Source organism: Opisthocomus hoazin, chromosome W, assembly GCF_030867145.1.
Source record: "Opisthocomus hoazin isolate bOpiHoa1 chromosome W, bOpiHoa1.hap1, whole genome shotgun sequence".
Lineage (NCBI taxonomy): Eukaryota > Metazoa > Chordata > Aves > Opisthocomiformes > Opisthocomidae > Opisthocomus > Opisthocomus hoazin.
The window spans coordinates 26,216,740-26,238,273 of record NC_134453.1 but is presented as its reverse complement, the minus strand read 5'-3'; the positions used below and the strand labels follow the sequence as shown (position 1 = coordinate 26,238,273).

General features: G+C 45.8%; 1 protein-coding gene across 1 annotated transcript in view; it reads right to left on the bottom strand.

Moving 5' to 3' along the window:
- The window catches only part of LOC142365591 (rapamycin-insensitive companion of mTOR-like), a 127,131-nt gene extending 109,671 nt beyond the window's left edge, over positions 1-17,460 (bottom strand). Inside the window, exons 1-2 of the mRNA XM_075446498.1 lie at positions 17,408-17,460; positions 17,192-17,239 (exon numbers count right to left, since the gene is read on the bottom strand). Of these exons, the coding sequence (XP_075302613.1) occupies positions 17,192-17,239; positions 17,408-17,456 (97 nt within the window). The 5' untranslated portion in view covers positions 17,457-17,460. The remainder of the gene's footprint in view (positions 1-17,191; positions 17,240-17,407) is intronic.
- Positions 17,461-21,534: the final 4,074 nt, after the last annotated feature.

The window sequence follows — 21,534 nt, the reverse complement described above, 5'->3', positions numbered from 1 at the left end:
CCTGCCCACGCTGAGTCAGAGCCACCACTCATAAGGTCTCAGCACTTCCCAGTCTTGGGGTGGGGGGGCACCCTCTCTCTCCCTGGGCACATGTCTCGGCAGTTCTGCCGCTTAGAAAAGGTTCCCCCGGCGAGATCCCTCGCTCCGGAGCCCTTCACCACATGGTCACCATAAATCTTTTCATGAAGAGATTAATTAAACTATTCTTTGTTACTCTTTTATAGTAATTATATTTTTCCATAAATCAAGGCCATATTGTTTTGTTTTAAATACTGTACATCTATGCACAAGTATCTCCTACTGATCATTATGTATTCTTAAATCAACAGCTGTAGTTCATTTCACAACAAACAAAATCTATATATATTGGGTATAGAGATGTACCTCTTTCATATTAACCAAACAAGTGCTAACTCCCAGTAGCCATTTATAGTATGGGTGGGTAACTGTCCTATCTCATCTTTGCTATCCTTTTGGTCTTAGACTCACAAGGTTCCTCAAAGCATCACTGATAAACAGCATGAAATTTGTTATCTACCCATTTCTCCAACTGAAAGGGAATTCAAAATCTTTGTGCTTTTCATTTTACACCTCAGACAATTAAGTGTCTTGAATTTCTACAAAATAAAAATAAAATAACAAAAAAAAGTAGCTTCCTGAAACATTCCAGAGCAGCTGAATAAATGGTCAGATGTGGCCAAAACAGTAACAATAAGTAGCACTCGGACAAAACCAAGGAGCTTAGAGAAGTCTAGATAGTGAAGAACAAAACCAGTAAATTTAGAATCTTTTTGCTGTCTACAGCTTCCTGAGGAGGGGAAGTGGAGAGGGAAGTGCTGATCTCTTCTCCCTGGGATCCAGTGACAGGATGTGTGGGAATGGTTCAAAGCTGCACCAGAGGAAGTTCAGACTGGACATTAGGAAGCATTTCTTTACTGCCGAGTTTCAGCATCCATGCAGGGACAGGAATGACTCTCACACATTGATACAATGCACAGTCAGTTCGATTTATTGGTCTGCTTGCGTGGTTATATACATTTTTCATATCTGCATACGCGATCACGCTTATTCGGATAGGCTACAGACATAAATCACGCGCTGTTCATGCACCCCATATTCCCTTATGATTGGTAACTATGCACTAACGCCAGTAGCAACAGACCGCCTGCACATCCTTGAACACATCTTGTTTTTGCTAACCCACACCATGTGCACTATCAGAACTTTCTCAATTGTTATTCTTAGCTGTCCTTTCCAGCGGCCTATGCTAACTGTTTTGCTTAAGCGGCCTAGTCATGCTAACTCTCAAACTACATCGACCCCAACATCTCCCCCTTTTTCTTTTCAAAAAAAGCTAAGCTATCTTATCATTGCCTTAAAAACATTTGCTCAATTGGTGTTAGTTGCATCACAAAATTTTTCTTCACAGTTGCCTCTAGTGCCTTTTGTGTTATGCATATTATACACGGAACCAATATAATCACTGCTTCCTCTACATCTCCCCCTTTTTTATTTAATGAACTTAAAGCAAGTGCTACATTGACACGCCTAAGCATCACTATTGGCTTTATGGTCCAGTAACAGCCCCGCTACAGTGCAACGCTCAAACAGAAGAACACAAATGCTAATAAAAAGATATATAGATGTGAAGTGCATACCATAACCTGTATTCATATTAATCACCTAGGCTAAAATCAATGTATCTAAGGGTATAGCTCATTAACTATATACAATACCTGCAGAACTCACCAAACCAAAGATGCAAAGGCAGTTACTTAGTCCAGACAAATCCGTTAGATCACAGAAACCAAATAAATCCATCAGAACACAGAAATACAAACACTATGACAACAAACACATAAAACCACACATTTATAGTCGCGACCGCACATTCACAAGCACACCAAGTTTTCAACTTAAATCCAAATGTTGCAAAGACTTATGATTTTTTTTTTTTTTTTTTTTTTGCAATGCAAAGACTTATGAACAGACAAGGACTTACAATAACATTCAACACTTAACAGACAAATTCCCAAGCCTCAGTTTCAGGAAGAGTACTCTCTTTTCAATTCTGTTTTAGGAAGGGCACTTTCACTTCTCCCCAGCAATGTAGCCCAATGCTGTGAAGCTTTCACTATGACTAGCAGGCAGGCAACAAAAACAATACCAGAAGAATGCCTTTGCCTTATTAATGGTTCCTGCTCATAACCTTTTTGGTCCAGGGATCAGAGGTTCTCCCCGAGAATCCCTTGGTGCCGGCTGGAGGTCCTGCGATCCCTCAGACCATTGATGTTCAAGAGCAGGGTCCTACCTGGGTACCCAAAATCTATTACCAGAAAGCAGCAAAATAATTCACTCTCCAAAACTTAACTCTGGAGCCCCAGAAAGCAGGCACTCTCAAGAACTCATTAGCATACATTAATATCATAATCAGCTAGAACAGTTTGCAGCGATAAGGATACAAGGAATTCTACTGCAGTAATTGAATTATACACACTTTTTCCAACCAAGTCCTTGAATGTCAGGAAGATGGTTCTTGCTGTGCCACTTCTGGGCTGGCCGGGACGGGCCGGCGCGCTGGGATTGGGGGGGGGGGGCCCGGTCCGCACCATGCCGCCGGTTGTCCGGGGGGGGCCGCGTGCCCCACCAGGTGTGAGGTTCGCTGACCCATCTGGTGTGGTGGTCGCTGGCGCTGCGGGCTGTGCTGTGTCTGATGGACTGAGCGGTTTTATGCTGGAATTGACCCTGCTTTGATCTCAGGTCGGGTACGCCAATTGCTGTAGAGGGACCCTGTTGCACACTTTCGGGGTGCCGGATTTTGCACCCCACTTCCCGTTTCTCTGGATTTAAAGGATCGTCAGGTTCTGGCAGATTTACCTCCTGCATTTCTCATGTTGGGTTAGGAGTTTCATCGTATGTAGGGTTAAATTTCAAAAGACTGCAGCTCTTTCCTTGCTTTTGAGATAACGGTGGAGGAGTAGCAGCCGCTTCTAAGATAGTTTCTACGAGTTTTAGAGCATTTAAAGCTGTATGATTTCCAAGTAATGATTTCCTCAGGGATTTTAAACTGCAAGACTTTGTTCTTTCAAAATTCTCTGTAAAATCTTTAAGTGGAGCTTTCGTTCCTTTCAGCTGATCATGCTTTTGACAGCTCGAAAAACAGGGGCTAATAATCGTTCCTCTTTGTTGCCGACCTGCACAGAGTCCCCGATTCTCTGCCACACATCCAAGTCAAACAACCGATCTGTCATTGCTATCAGCTTTCGTCTGCGGTACCACAATAATAGACCCGATATCTCTCCTTCAGTTAACTTCACGTTGGCTCGATCCGCCAATTCCGGCAGGCTTTCTGCGCCGCCTTTTCCAACACTGATTCCTTCAGTTAACTTCACGTTGGCTCAATCCGCCAATTCCAGCAGGCTTTTCTGCGCCGCCTTTTCCAACACTGATACAGTGGAACCCATACTGCCGATATTCACGCCCCCCCGGCATGCCGCGGGTCCGCTCCCGCCTCTCTCGGGCAGCCCAGCTTACCTCGCCGGTCGGCAGTCCCCTGCCTTCTTCAGCTGTGGTATCACGTCGGGGTCACCACAATGTCAAGTTTCAGCATCCATGCAGGGACAGGAATGACTCTCACACATTGATACAATGCACAGTCAGTTCAATTTATTGGTCTGCTTGCGTGGTTATATACATTTTTCATATCTGCATATGCGATCACGCTTATTCGGATAGGCTACAGACATAAATCGCGCTGTTCATGCACCCCATATTCCCTTATGATTGGTAACTATGCACTAACGCCAGTAGCAACAGACCACCTGCACGTCCTTGAACACATCTTGTTTTTGCTAACCCACATCATGTGCACTATCAGAACTTTCTCAATTGTTATTCTTAGCTGTCCTTTCCAGCGGCCTATGCTAACTGTTTTGCTTAAGAGGCCTAGTCATGCTAACTCTCAAACTACATCGACCCCAACATTTTACCGAGAGGGTGGTCAAACACTGGAACAGGCTTCCTAGAGACGTGGTCAATGCCCCAAGCCTGTCAGTGTTTAAGAGGCATTTTGAAAATGCCCTTAATAACATGTTTTAACTTTTAGTCAGCCCTGAAGTGGTCAGGCAATTGGACCAGATGATCGTTGTAGGTCCCTTCCAACTGAAATATTCTATTCTAGAAACAAAATCTCCCCTTTTAGGAAAACTTTCATAAAGGCTCCATCACTCAGACTAATTTATTAATGAACAACGTTGATTCCAACGACACTGCTATTCAGGTAGAATTTGGGTGAAGAGACTTCCTCAAATATTCAGTTACCCAAACCTATTCAAGCCACTGCTGAGATGCAGCTTGCTACACTCTGATGAATATAACAAAAGCATAAAAACATGAGTCCTCCAGAGCTCTTAGGTATGTGCTAACAGGAAAATTCAGTCACATAACTAAGAAAATACAACTGTAAGTAGAGTTTTTTGTTCTTTGGGACTGGAGCTTTTTTGGTTGAGTTTTGTGGGGTTTTTTTACTCCATTTTCTCACTTTCTCATTTATACATCTTTATCAGCATTCCTCCTTTTCACCAGCTACAAGGATTTAGTGAATACACTCTTTACTAATCATGCTCTGAAGTTCTGCTAACCCCTACTTTTTTTCTGATCCATTCTACCCAAATTTTTCATCACAACAGAAGGTTGGCAAATGAAAAAAAAAAAATCGTTTCTGCAGTATACATGAATATACTACAGATTTTTAAACTAGAACAAAGCAAAATACATTTTATCGTGAGAGTGGAAGTTAAAAGTGCTCCAGTTAAAACAATCTGTCAAATATCAGCCAGTACTTGTGTAGCAGTGTTACAGCACCTTACCTTCTGTATAAGAAATCATCACAGAAGCACTGCTCAGTATGCAGTAACCTGCACCATGGTATAAGCATCTGGCTACCTGCATGCTGTAAAAATCACTTCTAATGAAAAGCAAACCTCTTATTTTATGTAATCTATTGTGTAGTCATCAAAGCCTCGAGTCACATGCTTATGTCTTAACTGTAAGATGCTAGGTGGTTTTAAGGTAGATGATTCCTGTCATTTATTGTTATTTTTAAAAAGTCTCAGGCAGAAGTCTCAATTAGAATGAAAAATAAAAAGCATATCAGGTTTTTCAGTACATTCCCAAAAATTAGTCAGTCATCATTTCAACATAAATACTCAAGCCATCCTGTAACCATTTTGAACCCTCTTCTTTTCTGCAGTGTTTTGGTTTGTATGGCTATAACCAGTTTGTAAACAGCCATTTTTCATGATAACTATTTCACTTCGTCCTACTTTTAAGAGGGAAAAAACCAAAACCCCCTCCCAAACAAAACACACACAAACCACACCACTCTACCTGATATTAAGCATCTGTTCTATGTTATTAGGGTAAAAAAATCCAAGATTGCCAGGTAATTGGTAAAGTATACATGAAGATCATGAGACTGGGCAAATATCTGATGTATTACTTTCTGGGAAGGCTATCACTGACATACCTTCCTTATTTACTGTAATTATGAAGAGGGATGTGTTTCTATTGTTCCTGTTTTCAGCTGCATTGGGTTTGCATATATTTACAAATATATAGCAATGCTTACTATCCAGATATTATGGGTTTGCATGACAAGGTTTTGGTAGCAGGGGGGCCACAGGGGAGGCTTCTGTGAGATACTGAGAGAAGCTTCCCCCATGTCCAATAGAGCCTATGCCAATCAGCTCCAAGACAGACCCGCCACTGGCCAAGGCTGAGCCAGTCAGTGATGGTGGTAGCACCTCTGTGATAACATATTTAAGAAGAGGAAAAAGTTACTGCGCACACAGCAACTGCAGCCAGAAGAGAGGAGTGAGAATATGCGAGAGAAACATCTCTGCAGACATCAATGTCAGTGAAGAAGGACGGGGGAGGAGGTGCCCGAAATGTCGGAGCAGAGAGCCTTCCCTTGCAACTCGTGATGAAGACCATGGTGAGGCAGGTTGTTCCCCTGCAGTCCATGGAGGTTAATGGTGGAGCAGATATCCACCTGCAGCCCGGGGAGCACCCCATGCCAGAGCAGGCAGATGATCGCCAGAAGGAGTGTGTCGACCCAGACAGCGGTGCCACACAAACACAGAGCTGTCCAGGTCTCCGGCTGCAGGGAGTGCCTAAACTGGCACTTGTAACAGAGGACAGCAGAGACAACAGCTGTGTTCAGTTTGACCACGTAAATGATCTGTTCAGCCTGGTGGCAGAGCTGAAAGAGGAAGTGCAGAGGTTAAGGAGCATCAGGGAGTGTGAGAGGGAGATAAATTGCTGGAGCAATACAACTCGCATGACTGGCATGCTGTCATGAATGGCTACAGACTCTTTAGGAAAGACAGGCCAACAAGGAGAGGTGGTGGAGTTGCTTTATATGTGAGGGAGCAACTGGAATGCATTGAGCTTGGCCTGGGGGCAAATGAGGAACAAGTTGAGAGCTTGTGGGTTAGAATTAAGGGACAGGCTCATATGGGTGATGTTATTGTGGGTGTGTACTACAGGCCACCTGACCAGGAGGAGGAAGTTGATGAGGCCTTCTACAGGCAGCTACAAGCAGCCTCACAATCACAGGCCCTGGTTCTCATGGGGGACTTCAACCACCCTGACATCAGCTGGGAAGACCACACAGCTAGGCAGGCGCAATCCAGGAGGTTCCTACAGAGCATAGATGATAACTTTCTGATACAAGTGGTGGAGGAACCAACAAGGAAAGGCGCTCTGCTGGACCTTGTATTAACAAACAAGGAGGAACTGGTGGAGGATGTGAAGGTCGGAGGTAGACTCGGCTGCAGTGACCCTGAAATGGTGGAGTTCAGGATCCTGTGTGGAGGAAGCAGGGCGATAAGCAGCATCAAAACCTTGGACCTCAGGAGGGCTAACTTTGGCCTCTTCAAGGAGCTACTGGGAGGAATCCCGTGGGCCAGGGCTCTCGAAGGCAGGGGGGTCCAAGAGTGCTGGTCGCTCTTTAAACGTCACTTCCTCCATGCTCAGGAGTGGTGCATCCCCATGAGAAAGAAATCGAGCAAAGGAGGCAGGAGACCTGCATGGTTAAACAAGGAGCTTCTAGCAGAGATCAGGTGGTAGAGAAAGGTCCATGTAAAGTGGAAAGAGGGGCAAGCCACTTGGGAAGAATACAGGAATGTGGTCAGAGCATGCAGGGATGTGATGAGGAAGGCCAAGGCCCACCTGGAACTGAAGCTGGCAAGGGATGTCAAAAACAACAGGAAGGGCTGCTTCAACTACACCAGCAGCAAAAGGAAGGCTAGGGACAATGTGGGGCCGCTGCTGAACGAGGCGGGTGTCCTGGTGACGGAGGATGCAGAGAAGGCAGAGTTACTGAATGCCTTCTTTGCTTCAGTCTTCAGTGCTAAGACTGGCCCTCAGGAATCCCAGGCCCTGGAGGTAAGAGAAGAAGCCTACAAAGAGCACGACTTTCCCTTGGTCGAGGAGGACTGTGTGAGGGATCGCTTAAGCGATCTGGACGTCCACAAATCCATGGGCCCCGATGGAATGCACCCATGAGTGCTGAGGGAGCTGGCGGATGTCATTGCTGAGCCACTCTCCATCATCTTTGAGAGGTCCTGGAGGACAGGAGAGGTGCCCGAGGACTGGAGAAAGGCCAATGTCACTCCAGTCTTCCAAAAGGGCAAGAAGGAGGACCCAGAGAACTACAGGCCGGTCAGCCTCACCTCCATCCCGGGAAAGGTGATGGAGCAGCTTATCCTGGAGGCCATCATCAAGCAAGTGGAGGAAAAGAAGGTTATCAGGAGTAGTCAGCATGGATTCACCAAGGGGAAATCATGCCTGACCAATCTGATAGCTTTCTACGATGACATGACTGGCTGGGTAGACGAAGGGAGAGCCGTGGATGTTGTCTACCTCGACTTCAGCAAGGCTTTCGACACAGTCCCCCATAATATCCTCCTTGGGAAGCTCAGGAAGTATGGGCTAGATGAGTGGTCGGTGAAGTGGATTGAGAACTGGCTGAATGGCAGAACTCAGAGGGTTGTCATCAGCGGCGCTGAGTCTAGTTGGAGGCCTGTAACTAGTGGTGTCCCCCAGGGGTCAGTACTGGGCCCAGTCTTGTTTAACTTCTTCATCAACGACCTGGATGAAGAGTTAGAGTGTACCCTCAGCAAGTTTGCTGATGACACCAAACTGGGAGGTGTGGTAGATACACCAGAAGACTGTGCTGCCATTCAGCGTGACATGCATAGGCTGAAAAGTTGGGCAGAGAGGAACCTGATGAGGTTCAACAAAGGCAAATGCAGGGTCCTGCACCTGGGGAGGAACAACCCCATGCATCAGTACAGGCTTGGGGTGGACCTGCTGGAGAGCAGCTCTGCAGAGAGGGACCTGGGTGTCCTGGTGGACGACAGGTTGACCATGAGCCAGCAGTGTGCCCTGGCTGCCAAGAAAGCTAATGGGATCCTGGGATGCATTAGGAGGAGTGTGGCCAGCAGGACGAGGGAGGTTCTCCTTCCCCTCTACACTGCCCTAGTGAGGCCCCATCTGGAGTACTCTGTCCACTTCTGGGCTCCCCAGTTCAAGAAAGATGAGGAGCTACTGGAGAGAGTCCAGCGGAGGGCTACATGGATGGTGAGGGGACTGGAGCATCTCTCCTACGAGGAGAGGCTGAGGGAGCTGGGCTTGTTCAGCCTGAAGAAGAGAAGGCTGCAAGGGGACCTAATAAATGCTTATAAATATCTGAAGGGTGGGTGTCAGGAGGATGGGGCCAAGCTGTTTTCAGTGGTGCCCAGTGACAGGACAAGGGGCAATGGGCACAAACTGAAGCACAGGAAGTTCCGCCTGAACATGAGGAAGAACTTCTTCCCTCTGAGGGTGACGGAGCCCTGGAACAGGCTGCCCAGGGAGGTTGTGGAGTCTCCTTCTCTGGAGATATTCAAGACCCGCCTGAACAAGGTCCTGTGCAGCCTGCTGTAGGTGACCCTGCTTTGGCAGGGGGGTTGGACTAGATGACCCACAGAGGTCCCTTCCAACCCCTACCATTCTGTGATTCTGTGGTTCTGTGAGCCACACTCTACCACCCCTGAGGCCAAGGCAGGAGACGGCTCCACAAGAAGCACAGGATCCCCCTACCTTCTTGCCACCAAGCAGAAAGAGACAGGGGGGAATGGAAACAGGCCCCTGCTCAGGGTGGCAGGCGAATCCCCTCCCGGCCTCCCTCACCTGCCCAGTTGCCCTTAAGCAACAGATACAGGGTTCTGGAATGAGAGGGCCCGGCAAATGAGGATGTGGGTGAAGGTCCATCCAGGGGGTTGCCCAGGGCGAGTCAGTCAGCCCCATGCATTATGACTGCCCCGGCTAAGAAAAAAAAAAAAAGAGTGGTTGTCACATGCGATTCCCTTCTGAGGGGAACAGAGGGCCCGATATGCCGACCAGACCCATCCCACAGGGAAGTCTGCTGCCTCCCTGTGGCCCGGGTTAGGGATGTTGCTAGGAAACTCCCTGGTCTGGTGTGGCCCTCTGATTATTACCCGCTGTTGGTTATGCAGGTTGGCAGTGATGAGATCACGGAGAGAAGTCCCAAGGCCAACAAAAGGGACTTCAGGGCACTGGAACGACTGGTTGAAGGATGAGGGGCACAGGTGGTGTTTTCCTCAGTCCCATCAGTGGCAAGGAAGAACACTGAAAGGGACAGGAAAACTCACCTGGTTAACAGGTGGCTCAGGGACTGGTGCCATCTGTGGAATTTTGGTTTTTTTGATCATGGGGAGGTTTACACGGCACCGGGCCTGCTGGCGACAGAAGGAGTCCAGCTGTCTCAAAGGGGGAAAAGGATTCTTGTCCATGAGCTGGTGGGGCTCATCGAGAGGGCTTTAAACTAGGTTCGAAGGGGGAAGGGGATATAACCAGGCTCATTAGAGATGAGCCCAGGAATGGCATGCCAGGGCTGGGGGTGAGATCGACAGCCCAGCTCAAGTGCATCTACACCAATGCATGCAGCATGGACAATAAACAGGAGGAGCTGGAAGCCATCGTGCAGCAGGACAGCTATGACTTGGTTGCCATCACAGAAACATGGTGGGATGACTCGCATGACTGGAGTACTGCGATGGATGGCTATAAGCTCTTTAGATGGGATAGGTGAGGAAAGAGAGGCGGTGGGGTGGCTCTGTATGTTAGGGAGTGCTACAATTGTATCGAGCTCGATGATTGTGATGACAAGGTCGAATGCTTATGGGTGAAGATGAGGGGGAAAGCCAACAAGGCAGACATCCTGCTGGGGGTCTGTTATAGACCACCCAGCCAGGATGAAGAGGTAGATGAAGAATTCTGCAAGCGGCTGGCAGAAGTCTCACAATCGCTAGCCCTTGTCCTCGTGGGGGAACTTTAACTTACCGGACGTCTGCTGGAAATTCAACACAGCAGAGAGGAATCAGTCTAGGAGGTTCCTGGAGTGTGTGGAAGATAACTTCCTGACGCAGCTGGTAAGTGAGCCTACCAGGGGAGGTGCCTTGCTAGACCTGCTGTTTACTAACAGAGAAGGACTGGTGGGAGATGTGATGGTCGGAGGCTGTCATGGGCTTAGCGACCATGAAATGATAGAGTTCTCGGTTCCAGGTGAAGAGGGGGGCCAGCAAAACCACCACCATGGACTTTCAGAGGGCAGACTTTGGCCTGTTCAGGACGCTGGTTGAGAGGGTCCCTTGGGAGAGAGTCCTGAAGGGCAAAGGGGTCTAGGCAGGCTGGACATTCTTCAAGGAGGAAGTCTTAAAGGCACAGGAGCAGGCTGTCCCCATGTGCCACAAGACGAACCGGCGGGGAAGACGACTGGCCTGGCTGAACAGGGAGCTTTTGCTGGGATTCAGGAAAAAAAGGAGAGTTTACCACTTTTGGAAGAAAGGGCAGGTTACTCAAGAAGAGAACATGGATCTTGTTAGGTTGTGCAGAGAAGAAATTAGAAAGGCAAAAGCCCAGCTAGAACTCAGGCTGCCCACTGTTGTAAGGGACAACAAAAAATGTTTTTACAAATACATCAACAACAGAAAGAGGGCCAAGGAGAATCTCCATTCTTTGTCGGATATTGCCAACAAGGATGAAGAAAAGGCTGAGGTACTTAATGCCTTCTTTGCCTCAGTCTTTAATAGTCAGACCAGTTATTCCCAGGGTAGTCAGCCCCCAGAGCTGGAAGACAGGGAAGGAGTGCAGAATAAACCTCCCATAATCCAGAAGGAAGCAGTTAATGACCTGTTATGCCACCTGGACACTCACAAGTCTATGGGGCCAAATGGGATCCATCCAAGAGTGATGAGGGAGCTGGGGGAGGAGCTGGCCAACACACTCTCCATCATTTATCAGCAGTCCTGGCTAACAGGGGAGGTCCCAGATCACTGGAGGATCGGCAGTGTAACACCCATCTGCAAGAAGGAACTACAGGCCTCTCAGCCTGACCTCGGTGCCAGGCAAGGTTATGGAGGGATTCATCTTGAGTGCGCTCACCAGGCATGTGAAGGACAACCAGGGGATCAGGCCCAGCCAGCATGGGTTCATGAAAGGCAGGACCTGCTTGACCAACCTGATCTCCTTCTATGACCAGCTCGCCCGCCTAGTGGATGAAGGAAAGGCTGTGGATGTTGTCTACCAGGACTTCAGTAAGGCCTTTGACACTGTTCCCCACAGCATCCTCCTGGAGAAACTAGCTGGCCCATGGTTTGGATGGGTGTACTCTTTGCTGGATAAAGAACTGTCTGAATGGATGAGCCCAGAGAGTGATGGTGAATGAAGTTCAATCCAGCTGGCGGCCGGTCACGAGTGGTATTCCCCAGGGCTCAGTTTTGGGTCTGGTCTTGTTTTATATCATTATCAATCATCTGGATGAGGGGATTGAGTGCTCCCTCAGGAAGTTTGCAGATGACACCAAGCTGGGTGGGAGTGTCGATCTGCTCGAGGGTAGGAAGGCTCTGCAGAGGGATCTGGACAGACTGGATCGATGGGCCGAGGCCAACTGTATGAGTTTCAACAAGGCCAAGTGCTGGGTCCTGCACTTTGGTCGTAACAACCCCATGCAATGCTACAGGCTTGGGGAGGAGTGGCTGGAAAGCTGCCCAGCAGAAAAGGACCTGGCGGGTACTGATCAACAGCCAGCTGAACATGAGCAAGCAGCGTGCCCAGGTTGCCAAGAAGGCCAATGGCATCCTGGTTTGTATCAGGAATAGTGTGGCCAGCAGGAGTAGGGCAGACTTGGTGCCCTTCTACTCAGCACTGGTGAGGTCGCACCTCAAATACTGTGTTCAGGTTTGGCCCCCTCACAAGAAGGACACTGAGGTGCTGGAGTGTGTCCAAAGAAGGGCAATGAGGCTGGTGAGGGGTCTAGAGCACAAGTCTTATGAGGATCAGCTGAGGGAACTGGGGCTGTTTATTCTGGAGAAGAGGAGGCTGAGGGGAGACCTTCTCACTCTCTACAACTACATGAAAGGCAGTTGTAGAGAGGTAGATGTTGGTCTCTTTTCCCAGGTAACTAGTGATAGGACGAGAGGAAATGACCTCAAGTTGCATCAGGGGAGGTTTAGCTTGGATTTTAGGAAAAATTTCTTCAGTGAAATGGTTGTCAAGCATTGGAACAGGCTGCCCAGGGAAGTGGTGGAGTCACCATCCCTGGAGGTGTTCAAAAAATGTGTAGATATGGCACTTTAGGACATAGTTTAGTAGGCATGGTGGTGATGGGTTGACAGTTGGACTTGATGATCCAGTAGAGAATTTCTCAGACCGCAAGGCAAGTAAGATCTCACTCCAGCTGTTTTTCAAGTTGCCCCTCTATATTTCAGAAAAAATGGAAAAAAAATGTTGCTAAATACTGCCTTGCTCCTGTTACGTTTTCAGATTCACAGACAAGGAAGCAAAAAAAGAGCTATTGCTCTGTGTAATTTGCTGTAATGCAAGCATCCTGTTATAGTTACCCATCACAATGATGGCATACCGCAAAGCGAGGGTTAAAGGTGCCCACACATTTTGTGTATTTTTAAAACAGTGTTTCTGAGGTGCAGTGGAGCCCCACTTGTCCATATTTTCAAGCTGGACTATGTATTGCAAGAGTACGCAAAGAAGAACTTAAAGGCTTTCTATAACAGTCTTGCCATTAGTTTGGCAGAACTGCCTTTGAGCCACCAAGGAAGTATACATCAGCTACCATCTCTGCATCAGTTCCCTACTACCTTGCTACAAGCACTCCAAAAGGGGTTTTTTCCTCCCCCACTACTTGAACTCTCAGTATCGGACAGGCGTGCAGCATCCCTCCCTCCGTTTCTTCCATACTGATGAAGGAAGCTGGAAATGGCATGGTCACCAAATCTCAAGCCGAATTTGGATACCAAATTCATCCATCCTTTTTTAACTATCCCACAAATAACCCTTAAAAACGCCCAACATTTTAATGGGCTGTAAACTGCAAATAGCATCCCAAGACATTTGCCCTGCATGCAGTGCATTATGGTTTGTCATGTGGGCACATGGAATCAAATACATCATGATTTAAAGTGATGTAAGCACAGCAAGAAAAGCAATATAGTTCAGATCTTGTGAAGTTAAATGTAACTTTTGTATTTATTTTTACCTACATCATAGAAGGAAATGATGGAGAAGGGAAGAAAAAGAGGAAAAGTGTATTTTTTCAGATAACACTAAGCCAATTTTGTGAAAATCGCTCTTGGGAAAAAAAAGCCAGTTTTCTCAGCTACTTTATTCATATATGCCTCGTGTTATAGCTAGAAGACTCAATATTTACAAAATATAGGTATTGGTCATACAAGAAAAGCTGCTAAATCAAAGTAGTATCTCATAATGCACATTTATTAATAATAAATGAAAGTAACAATGCTGGAGATAATTAAAAAGTATAATATTTGAAAATGAAGACTGAAATGTACCTGTTACCCTCAAAAAGGAGGAAATTAAGACATACAGACATGAACAGCACTCGACCATCAGCAGTTGGCACCCTTGTATCTCTCCAAAGCTTCAGTAAATGAACAAGCTCTGAGAAGTTCCTAATAGCCATTGCAGGCTCAGAGCTACAGGAATCCAAGAAAACAGGGATCCCTTGAAGGAAGGACATTTAAAAGGAGCCTGACTACAGATAAGGCACTCTAAGACACTGCTCTCAACTAGGCAAGTTCCAAACTGTTCAGGTCTTCACAGCCCAAAGGCAACAGCTGAAACTCCAACAAAGGAAGGGGTGTTGGTCACCCAATAGGATAAGGCAATACTGAAACAGTAACAAATTTTCAAAATCAGTTTTAAGTAGATTCAGTTACAGAGATGAGCAAAGAACTTAGCAGCAAATGAAGCATGGATTACACAAGCCTTTTACAGTGCCCAGAGCTTTGAGAGCTATATAAGCTTCTGTAATTCATCTCTGACTGTTTTACAAGGATTCCAAGCTGAAGATGAATTATGCTAAAAGCATATAATACTTGTAGCACGGTTACATACACAACCACAACCGGACTCAATGTAATAATTCCTGCCGAATGCAATAACCTGGTTGATAATTCCAATTGTCCTTTCTGGCCTTAAGAAGTTACGAGCTTGATTTCAGTAGTCTAATTAAACCAGTCTGCCTCATCCCATCGCCAATTCCTTCCAGATGACTGCCATGGGAGTTGCACTGGTGGTGAGTCTGTCCTCCTTTTCTGTTCTATTCTGAGCAGGTAATATAAAGCTAGGCCATAACTTGAGTACTCTGAATCCCAATTATTAATTGCAATTTTGTAATCAACAGAAGATGCAATATATGACCTTAAGTAGACAAAAGCAACCAGTCTAACCTGTATCTGCACAGTTTTTTTTCTTGCTATACCAACATTATGCCCAACCATATTTGTGCTGGGGACAATTTTTCCAGAGTTGATCATCCTTTGAACAAACTGATTTTCTAGGAAAAAGTTAAGAAAATCATTGTCCCAAAAGAAGATTTATCAAAATAAGTCATGTGGTACAGGCGGGGATGAGTGGCCCAGGAGATTTAAAAAAAAAAAACAAACCACCCAAAAAAAAACCCACCAAAACCCCCCCACCAAACCCCCCCAACCAACAAAAACACCCAAAACACCTCCAACCAACAAAAACCAACCAACCAATGAACAGAAACAGCAAACCACAGACTCTACATTACCATCTTTTACCAGGCTAATCTTGTACATAGAGTGTTCACACACACATACACACACAATGCACCATCATATAAAATATCTGTCATAAACATTATTATATAACATTTTTGAAAATACAGAGCACCAAAAAGCTCCAAAGAGTAAAATCTACTATACCAGCCATAGTAAAAATACATAACAGAACAACATGGTGTGTTCTGGGAAAATGTGGGCACAACCTCCAACTACAGCAGCAGAGAAAAGAGCAAACAAAAAACATACAGAGAAAGTTATATCAGCTCTACATGCAGCAAAGCCTTCCCCGAGTCTTACTGCACAAAAAGCCAGGAAGAAGTAGGACCCAAAGCAGCACAAACAAGACTAGCACCCTCCCCACATCTATTATTAGTTCTGAAATACTTAACAGCACTGGCTTCTCACATGGAAAGAGCGGAGTTAGTATATAGTCCACAGCTATGGACTAGCGAAGGTCTGACTTGTATGCTAACTCATGTTCATCACTAAATAGGAACCGCTCCAGCATTTAAATTTTGTGTATTGTTCTTTCACATCAAAACAATTCAGTATGCTACACAACATTAAAAGGTTACTAAACTCGTTCATTAAAATTCTGATTCTGTAAATTTCATAAACAGATAATACTGCTTACAATAATAATTGTCATGTCTGAATTGTCAAGGCCTTTGGCCCACATTTTATTGACAAAAGTTCCACTTGTTTTAATTCTAAAGACAATATCGCACTAAAGCAATCATGTCCATTTGGAGATAGGGTAGGAGGAGATATAAGAGCCTGTTGCTTTAAACTGAAAAACACTCACAGATTTTCCCAGGAACTACAATACATTTGTAAATATGATACATATATGCAGCCCATGGTAAAACTGCTTAATAAAAAAATTCTAAAAACAGATCATACTGAGGAAAAAAAGAATTAGAGGTGGAATTGTTGATACAGCCTTATACTAAGCTGAAAACTTCATTGATGCTGCTAATATTTGTACTTCCTTTACATTTCACAGTCCACTTATTGTTTCTGTCATTTCCCTGCCTACTTCCTCATAAAATGGATCTATTCAGGATAGCAGCAGTCCTGGATCTCCTGAAGCAGAGCAGTTATTCCCTCCCCCAGATCAAGATCTTCTGCCCCAGGGAAGATCATCACTGCTAGTGGGCCAGTTTGTTTTTTGCATTTTATTCAGCTCTTGGGGAGAGTCTAACACTTACCTTAACCCTCAGCAAGCCAAGCTATAGATTTGGGTAGGGAACGAGTTACTATTCGTCTAAGAGACAACTAGTTAGCGTGTAGCAAATGTTGTTTCCTTCCTTTTATCCCCCCCACTCCACCGAGAGCAGTGGAAGGCATTCTGGAACTTAACAAGTAAACGGGAGATGAGTGCCTTCCAGTCTCACAGCAAGAGGCTCATGCCAAGCACTGCGGCCAGCCTGCCTAGGACAGGTACGGATATATGACAAGGGACTGAGGCAGGACCAGCCGTCACCGCCTAGGTGCTCACCAGAGGCACACAGTCCCGATCCGCCAAGCAGAGCCACGGTCGGAGGAACTCCGGCGGCTAGGCCGACAGGTACCGCGTGGGCAGCCCCACCGAGGGCCGGACACTGCAAACAGCCCCGTCTACAAACAACTACCCCCTTCGAAAACAATTCCAGAAGCGCCCGAGAAGCCTCTGCCCACACGCAGGGGCTTCCCTCGCCGCGGCCGAGAGAGGCCAGCCCTGGGGCCCCCCCGGCACAGCCCCGGGGTGCCCGAGGGGCGCCCGCGCTGCCCCGCAGGCAGCGAGGGCTGAGGAGAGGCTTCCACCTACGGGCAGGTCCGCTCACTACAGAACACCGGACCGGGCACCAGCACCGGCACCCGGCGACCCCTGCTCCGTCTTGCCATCCTCCCCGCCACCGCGCCAGCCCAGGGCACCACTCGCCGCCAGTGGCCCCCCTTCTCGGGCAGGCGCGCAGCAAAGGGTAGGCGGCGACCCCCGCCCCACCGGCCCGTACCTCGGCTGAGATCGAGGGGGACGTTCTCCTCGCCGCTATCGTTCCGACCTGCGGGGATGGGGAAGAGAAACGCGTTAGACTGACGGTGAGTAAGGAGCCGGAGAAGGAGGAAGAGGAGGGAGCAAAGGGGATGGCTGGGTACCAGCATAGGGCAAGAGCCGCCGAGGAAGAGGCGAAGAAGGCAACCTACCACAGCGGCCTGCCCGAGCCCCTTACCTCGGATACGGAGATGCCTCAACGAGCGAGCGCGGAGACTCACCGCCATGTTTACGACCCCACAGTCACAACACCGGAAACCTCGCCCACTCTCGCGAGGAGAAGCCCGCGGAACCACCGCCGCGGCCGGTACCCCCTCCCCCGCCCTGTAACCGCACTGCCGGCGGGAGGAGCGCGTGGGCGGGCGAGGCGAGGCTGAGCGGCCGTTGTCGCTCCTGAGAGGCCCTGCTTGGCCGCGACCCCTCTCCCGTGTCGAAGCGGTGTCTCGCGTTCTTGGGGCCGCTCAACGCGGAGGGAGCGGGGGCGGGCGACGGCCTCAAGTACCAGAGGTCGGGTGAGAGCTGCTGTGGGTTGTCGGACTCCCTGGAGTGACAGTGCAGGGCTCTGCTTGCCCAGGTATAACACCTAGGTCGCGCTTCCAGTGCCGCGGTGTGGTAGGCGCCTGGGTGTCCGCCACCGGGGTTCGCTGCGGGGCTTCGGTGTGGTAATACTCTGCAGGCGCTTACCGGTAGTTCTGCATTAAGAGGCCAAAGCCGAGGGTGAAGGGGCATCCGAGGAGGCTGGTGCACCGGCTTCAGTCGCAGGTGTACGCTCTGCCAGAAAACGTGGCAAAAATGCTTTCTTTTTCTGAAGAGCTTGTGCTGCTGGGAACTGACTTCCTATATAACTGCTCTGTCACCACATCTAAAGATTTTGGTCTGTCAAGTGAAGTTACTTTTTGTTTTGTTTTTATGAAGTTTTCCCGATTATTTTTCCTTTTTTAAACTGCACTTGCCTTGTGATGAGATGGTAATTCAAGTAGATACAGCATGATCATTGGCATTATACACCAGATGTTTTCAGTGCTCCACTTCTTAATATGTGAAGTAATTAAAAACAAAAAGGAAAAAGTATCTTTTCATTGCTTGCTTGATTTAGTTAATGGGTCTCTGCAGGCTCAAGTGTTGATCTATTTCTTACCTTGATGTTTGTTAAACTTGCCTAATAAAATCAGTGTATGTATAAAAAAATTATGCAGGAAAAGAAGTTCCACTACAAGAAAGAGTATGTTTTGCATACACTTGCTCTTGTCCTTTATAGGCAAAAGTTGAAATAAGCAGATATACCTTACATTGTGTCCTGAAGCTTCGGACAGCCATAGCCGTGACAAGTTCTGCCACCCAGATTTCCCAAATTCTCAGGAATAAAACCAGCAAATAATAATCAAATTGAAGTGTAGAAGTAGCCAGCCATATAAAAAGAGCTTCACAAGGTCAGGTAATTGTTTTCCTGTTTTGTAATCCATCGTTTTCCACTTAATTTTCCCTACTCTCTAAACATAGTCTTTCACTTCATATCCTCCATTACTCATAAAAATCTGGTTTTATTAAGTATTTGTAAACATTAGGTTTCATCTGAAAAAATGTAAATTAGTTTTTACACTGATTGGTTGCACTTCTAAAATGTTAATACTGATTTAGAAGATTAAAAATAATTATTTATAAAGCCAGAGTAGAAAAACAGTGGTAGTATCACTTTTAACTTTCTGGCATATCAGTTCATGACATACATATAAGACTTGTTGTAAAAGGATTATGTCAAGTATATTTAGATTAAAATACCTTTTTCAACAACTTTCCTATTTCAATTTTTGCTTATTAAATAAGGGACTAATGTTCTTGAAGAACCTCATGTTCTCAGAATGAAAAGGTCTAAATAATAATATCTCATCCATCCATAACACAGGACCAAAGCATATCCAACTTCCTTAAATTATTTCATCAGTATGCTTCAGGGCTGCCCTTTAAATTTTTATGGCCAGGGAACCCTTGACTTCCTGAAAATGCCAAATTAAGTGCTACTTCTAGTAGTAATGTTGTATCCTGTTTACTACAAATTCTACTGGGACTAATTAATTTCACATAAGCTTGGAAGCACGACTAAACGTTGACCTGCTATTAAACTTCTGGATTGGATTTGAACTTGTAATCTGCATGTAAAATGCTTCAGACCTCATACTAAATGCTAGTGGCATACAGCACTTATTTCTTCCCTTATAGATACAGAGTCAGACATACACAATGTATTTTAAAAGAATCAGAACATCTTCTTCCAACAAGGGATAGTAAGAAAGGAGTAACGTTTAAACTCTAGGGTACTCTTTTGCCATTTTGTTCCTGCCGACACCCTTTAATAATCAAAATATTTCACTTAACTCGCTGGGCTCCAGTTTTCTCTTTCTTTTTTTTTGGTTTTGGTTTTTTTTTTTCCCAGTTATATTTGAATTATGCAGACAAAATTGAGGTTGTCTCTGATAATGACACACAAAATAATGCAATAATGTCAGTTATAAGTGGTAACCTACAAGGCTGCATTGAAGATACTCTGGGGTGTAATTAATATTTGCCACAACTGAAAAAAAAACCATTAGATTTTTAAGCTTTTTGTTATGGTGAAATGGAAAGTAGCAAGTATGCGTTAGCCTTAACTACTGATAGAGTGGACTGTAAGAAACGTGAAACTATAACAAAAAAGCCTTAGTATTTTCTAGTTTTTAGTAGTCTTTAGTACCGTAACTTGTATTTCTGCATGCATAGTGATCTAACGATGTAACTGTTACACTAATCCCTGTTTTCTCATTAAGGAATGTAGTGGAAGGACATGGGCACAAGCTATCACTTAGTCGTTAGACAAAATAATTAAGTGAAACAAAAGTGGTCTTGGTTCTCAGCAAATAATTGGGATAATTGTGGGATAAAAGAGACTCCTAAATAATTCTACTCCAGACAGCTCGGCCTTGGGAGGGCAAATGCGCCAAGCTACAGAGATAAGGAGGCACCCAGAGAGCAACAAGACTAGAGCCAAACACCCTGAAGGACATGATATACGTGATCCTGGAACTGAGTTTGCGCAGAAACAAAGGTCAATCGGTGAACAGCATGATGAAGAGGATGGGCCTTCATCTTGGGACCCCCGAAGACCACCCAAAGATGCTAACAGACATGTGTGAAAGATATTTACATATGCTAATTAGTTCCTAGAAATATAATGAATATTTACATGTGTGATTGTATTTAACCTGAAGCAACAGGGTGTCTGGTGTGCACGTTTGGAGGAGAAATCCCCTGTGTGCCCGGTGCCACAATAAAGAATACCTGCTTAACAGTATACATCGTACTGTTAGGTTTTTCCTACTGAATCTTTGAATCACTACCACTTAGATATGTGGGAGCTCCCCCCCAAAAAAAAAGAAGCATGCCACATAGTGATGCCCCGTGAAATGTCACAGCCATAATTGGTATGAGGAGTCCTCACCCAGTGAGAGTAGAGGACATTTTGGGATCTATTTTTGGAGCTTTTCCCCTGTTCTGTTCTCTTATTAAATCTGGGGAAAGAATCACAACAGTTTAATTAAAAAATTATGAAGGTTCCTTACCTATCAAATTTTCTACACATTTTCATCAGCCACTATTGCTCCTGAGTATGTAGGAAGGGAGAGATGGGAGGGGGAGTAGCTGTTTTGTCTGTTTGGAGGGGGGAAATTAATACCAAAGAGACAATTAACTTTTCCACTGGTCTGATGGCTTGTCTGTGTCACAAATTACAGTTTATCCAGCATAAGGCAGCTTCTTAGATTTATTTTTGTCTTTCAGTGTCTAAATCACTATAAATCAAAACACAATAAATCAAATCAAAGCAAAAATGTTTTAATGGCCACATGGGGAATAAGACTAGTTCAATTTTACTTCTTAGTTTATAATTGTATGTGAATATAGCTTCTCTATATAGATAAGTAAATCTCTTAAAGCTGGGGACACAATGTGAAAGCAGAGTTTCCTGTGAGCTACTTGCATACTTGCTTTCCCACCTGAAATGCATGACTATGAGAACATGACAACAAACCTCCAGTGTCATCTGGAGGTTTACAGAGGCAGGTGAATCTTGAAACCATGTTAAAATGTTTCTATGTGTTCAGTGGTGGATAGGGGCTTCTAAAGCTAAGCTACATTTTTGCCTGTACATGCAAAGGACTCATGAAGAAGCTGTTTTGTTCCATCCTTTTGTAATTAGAAGATAATCCCTTTTGCCCCCTCATATGTAGGATTTTGCCAGCGACCGCCTTTTTATACACTAAATAGGGTTTTGCA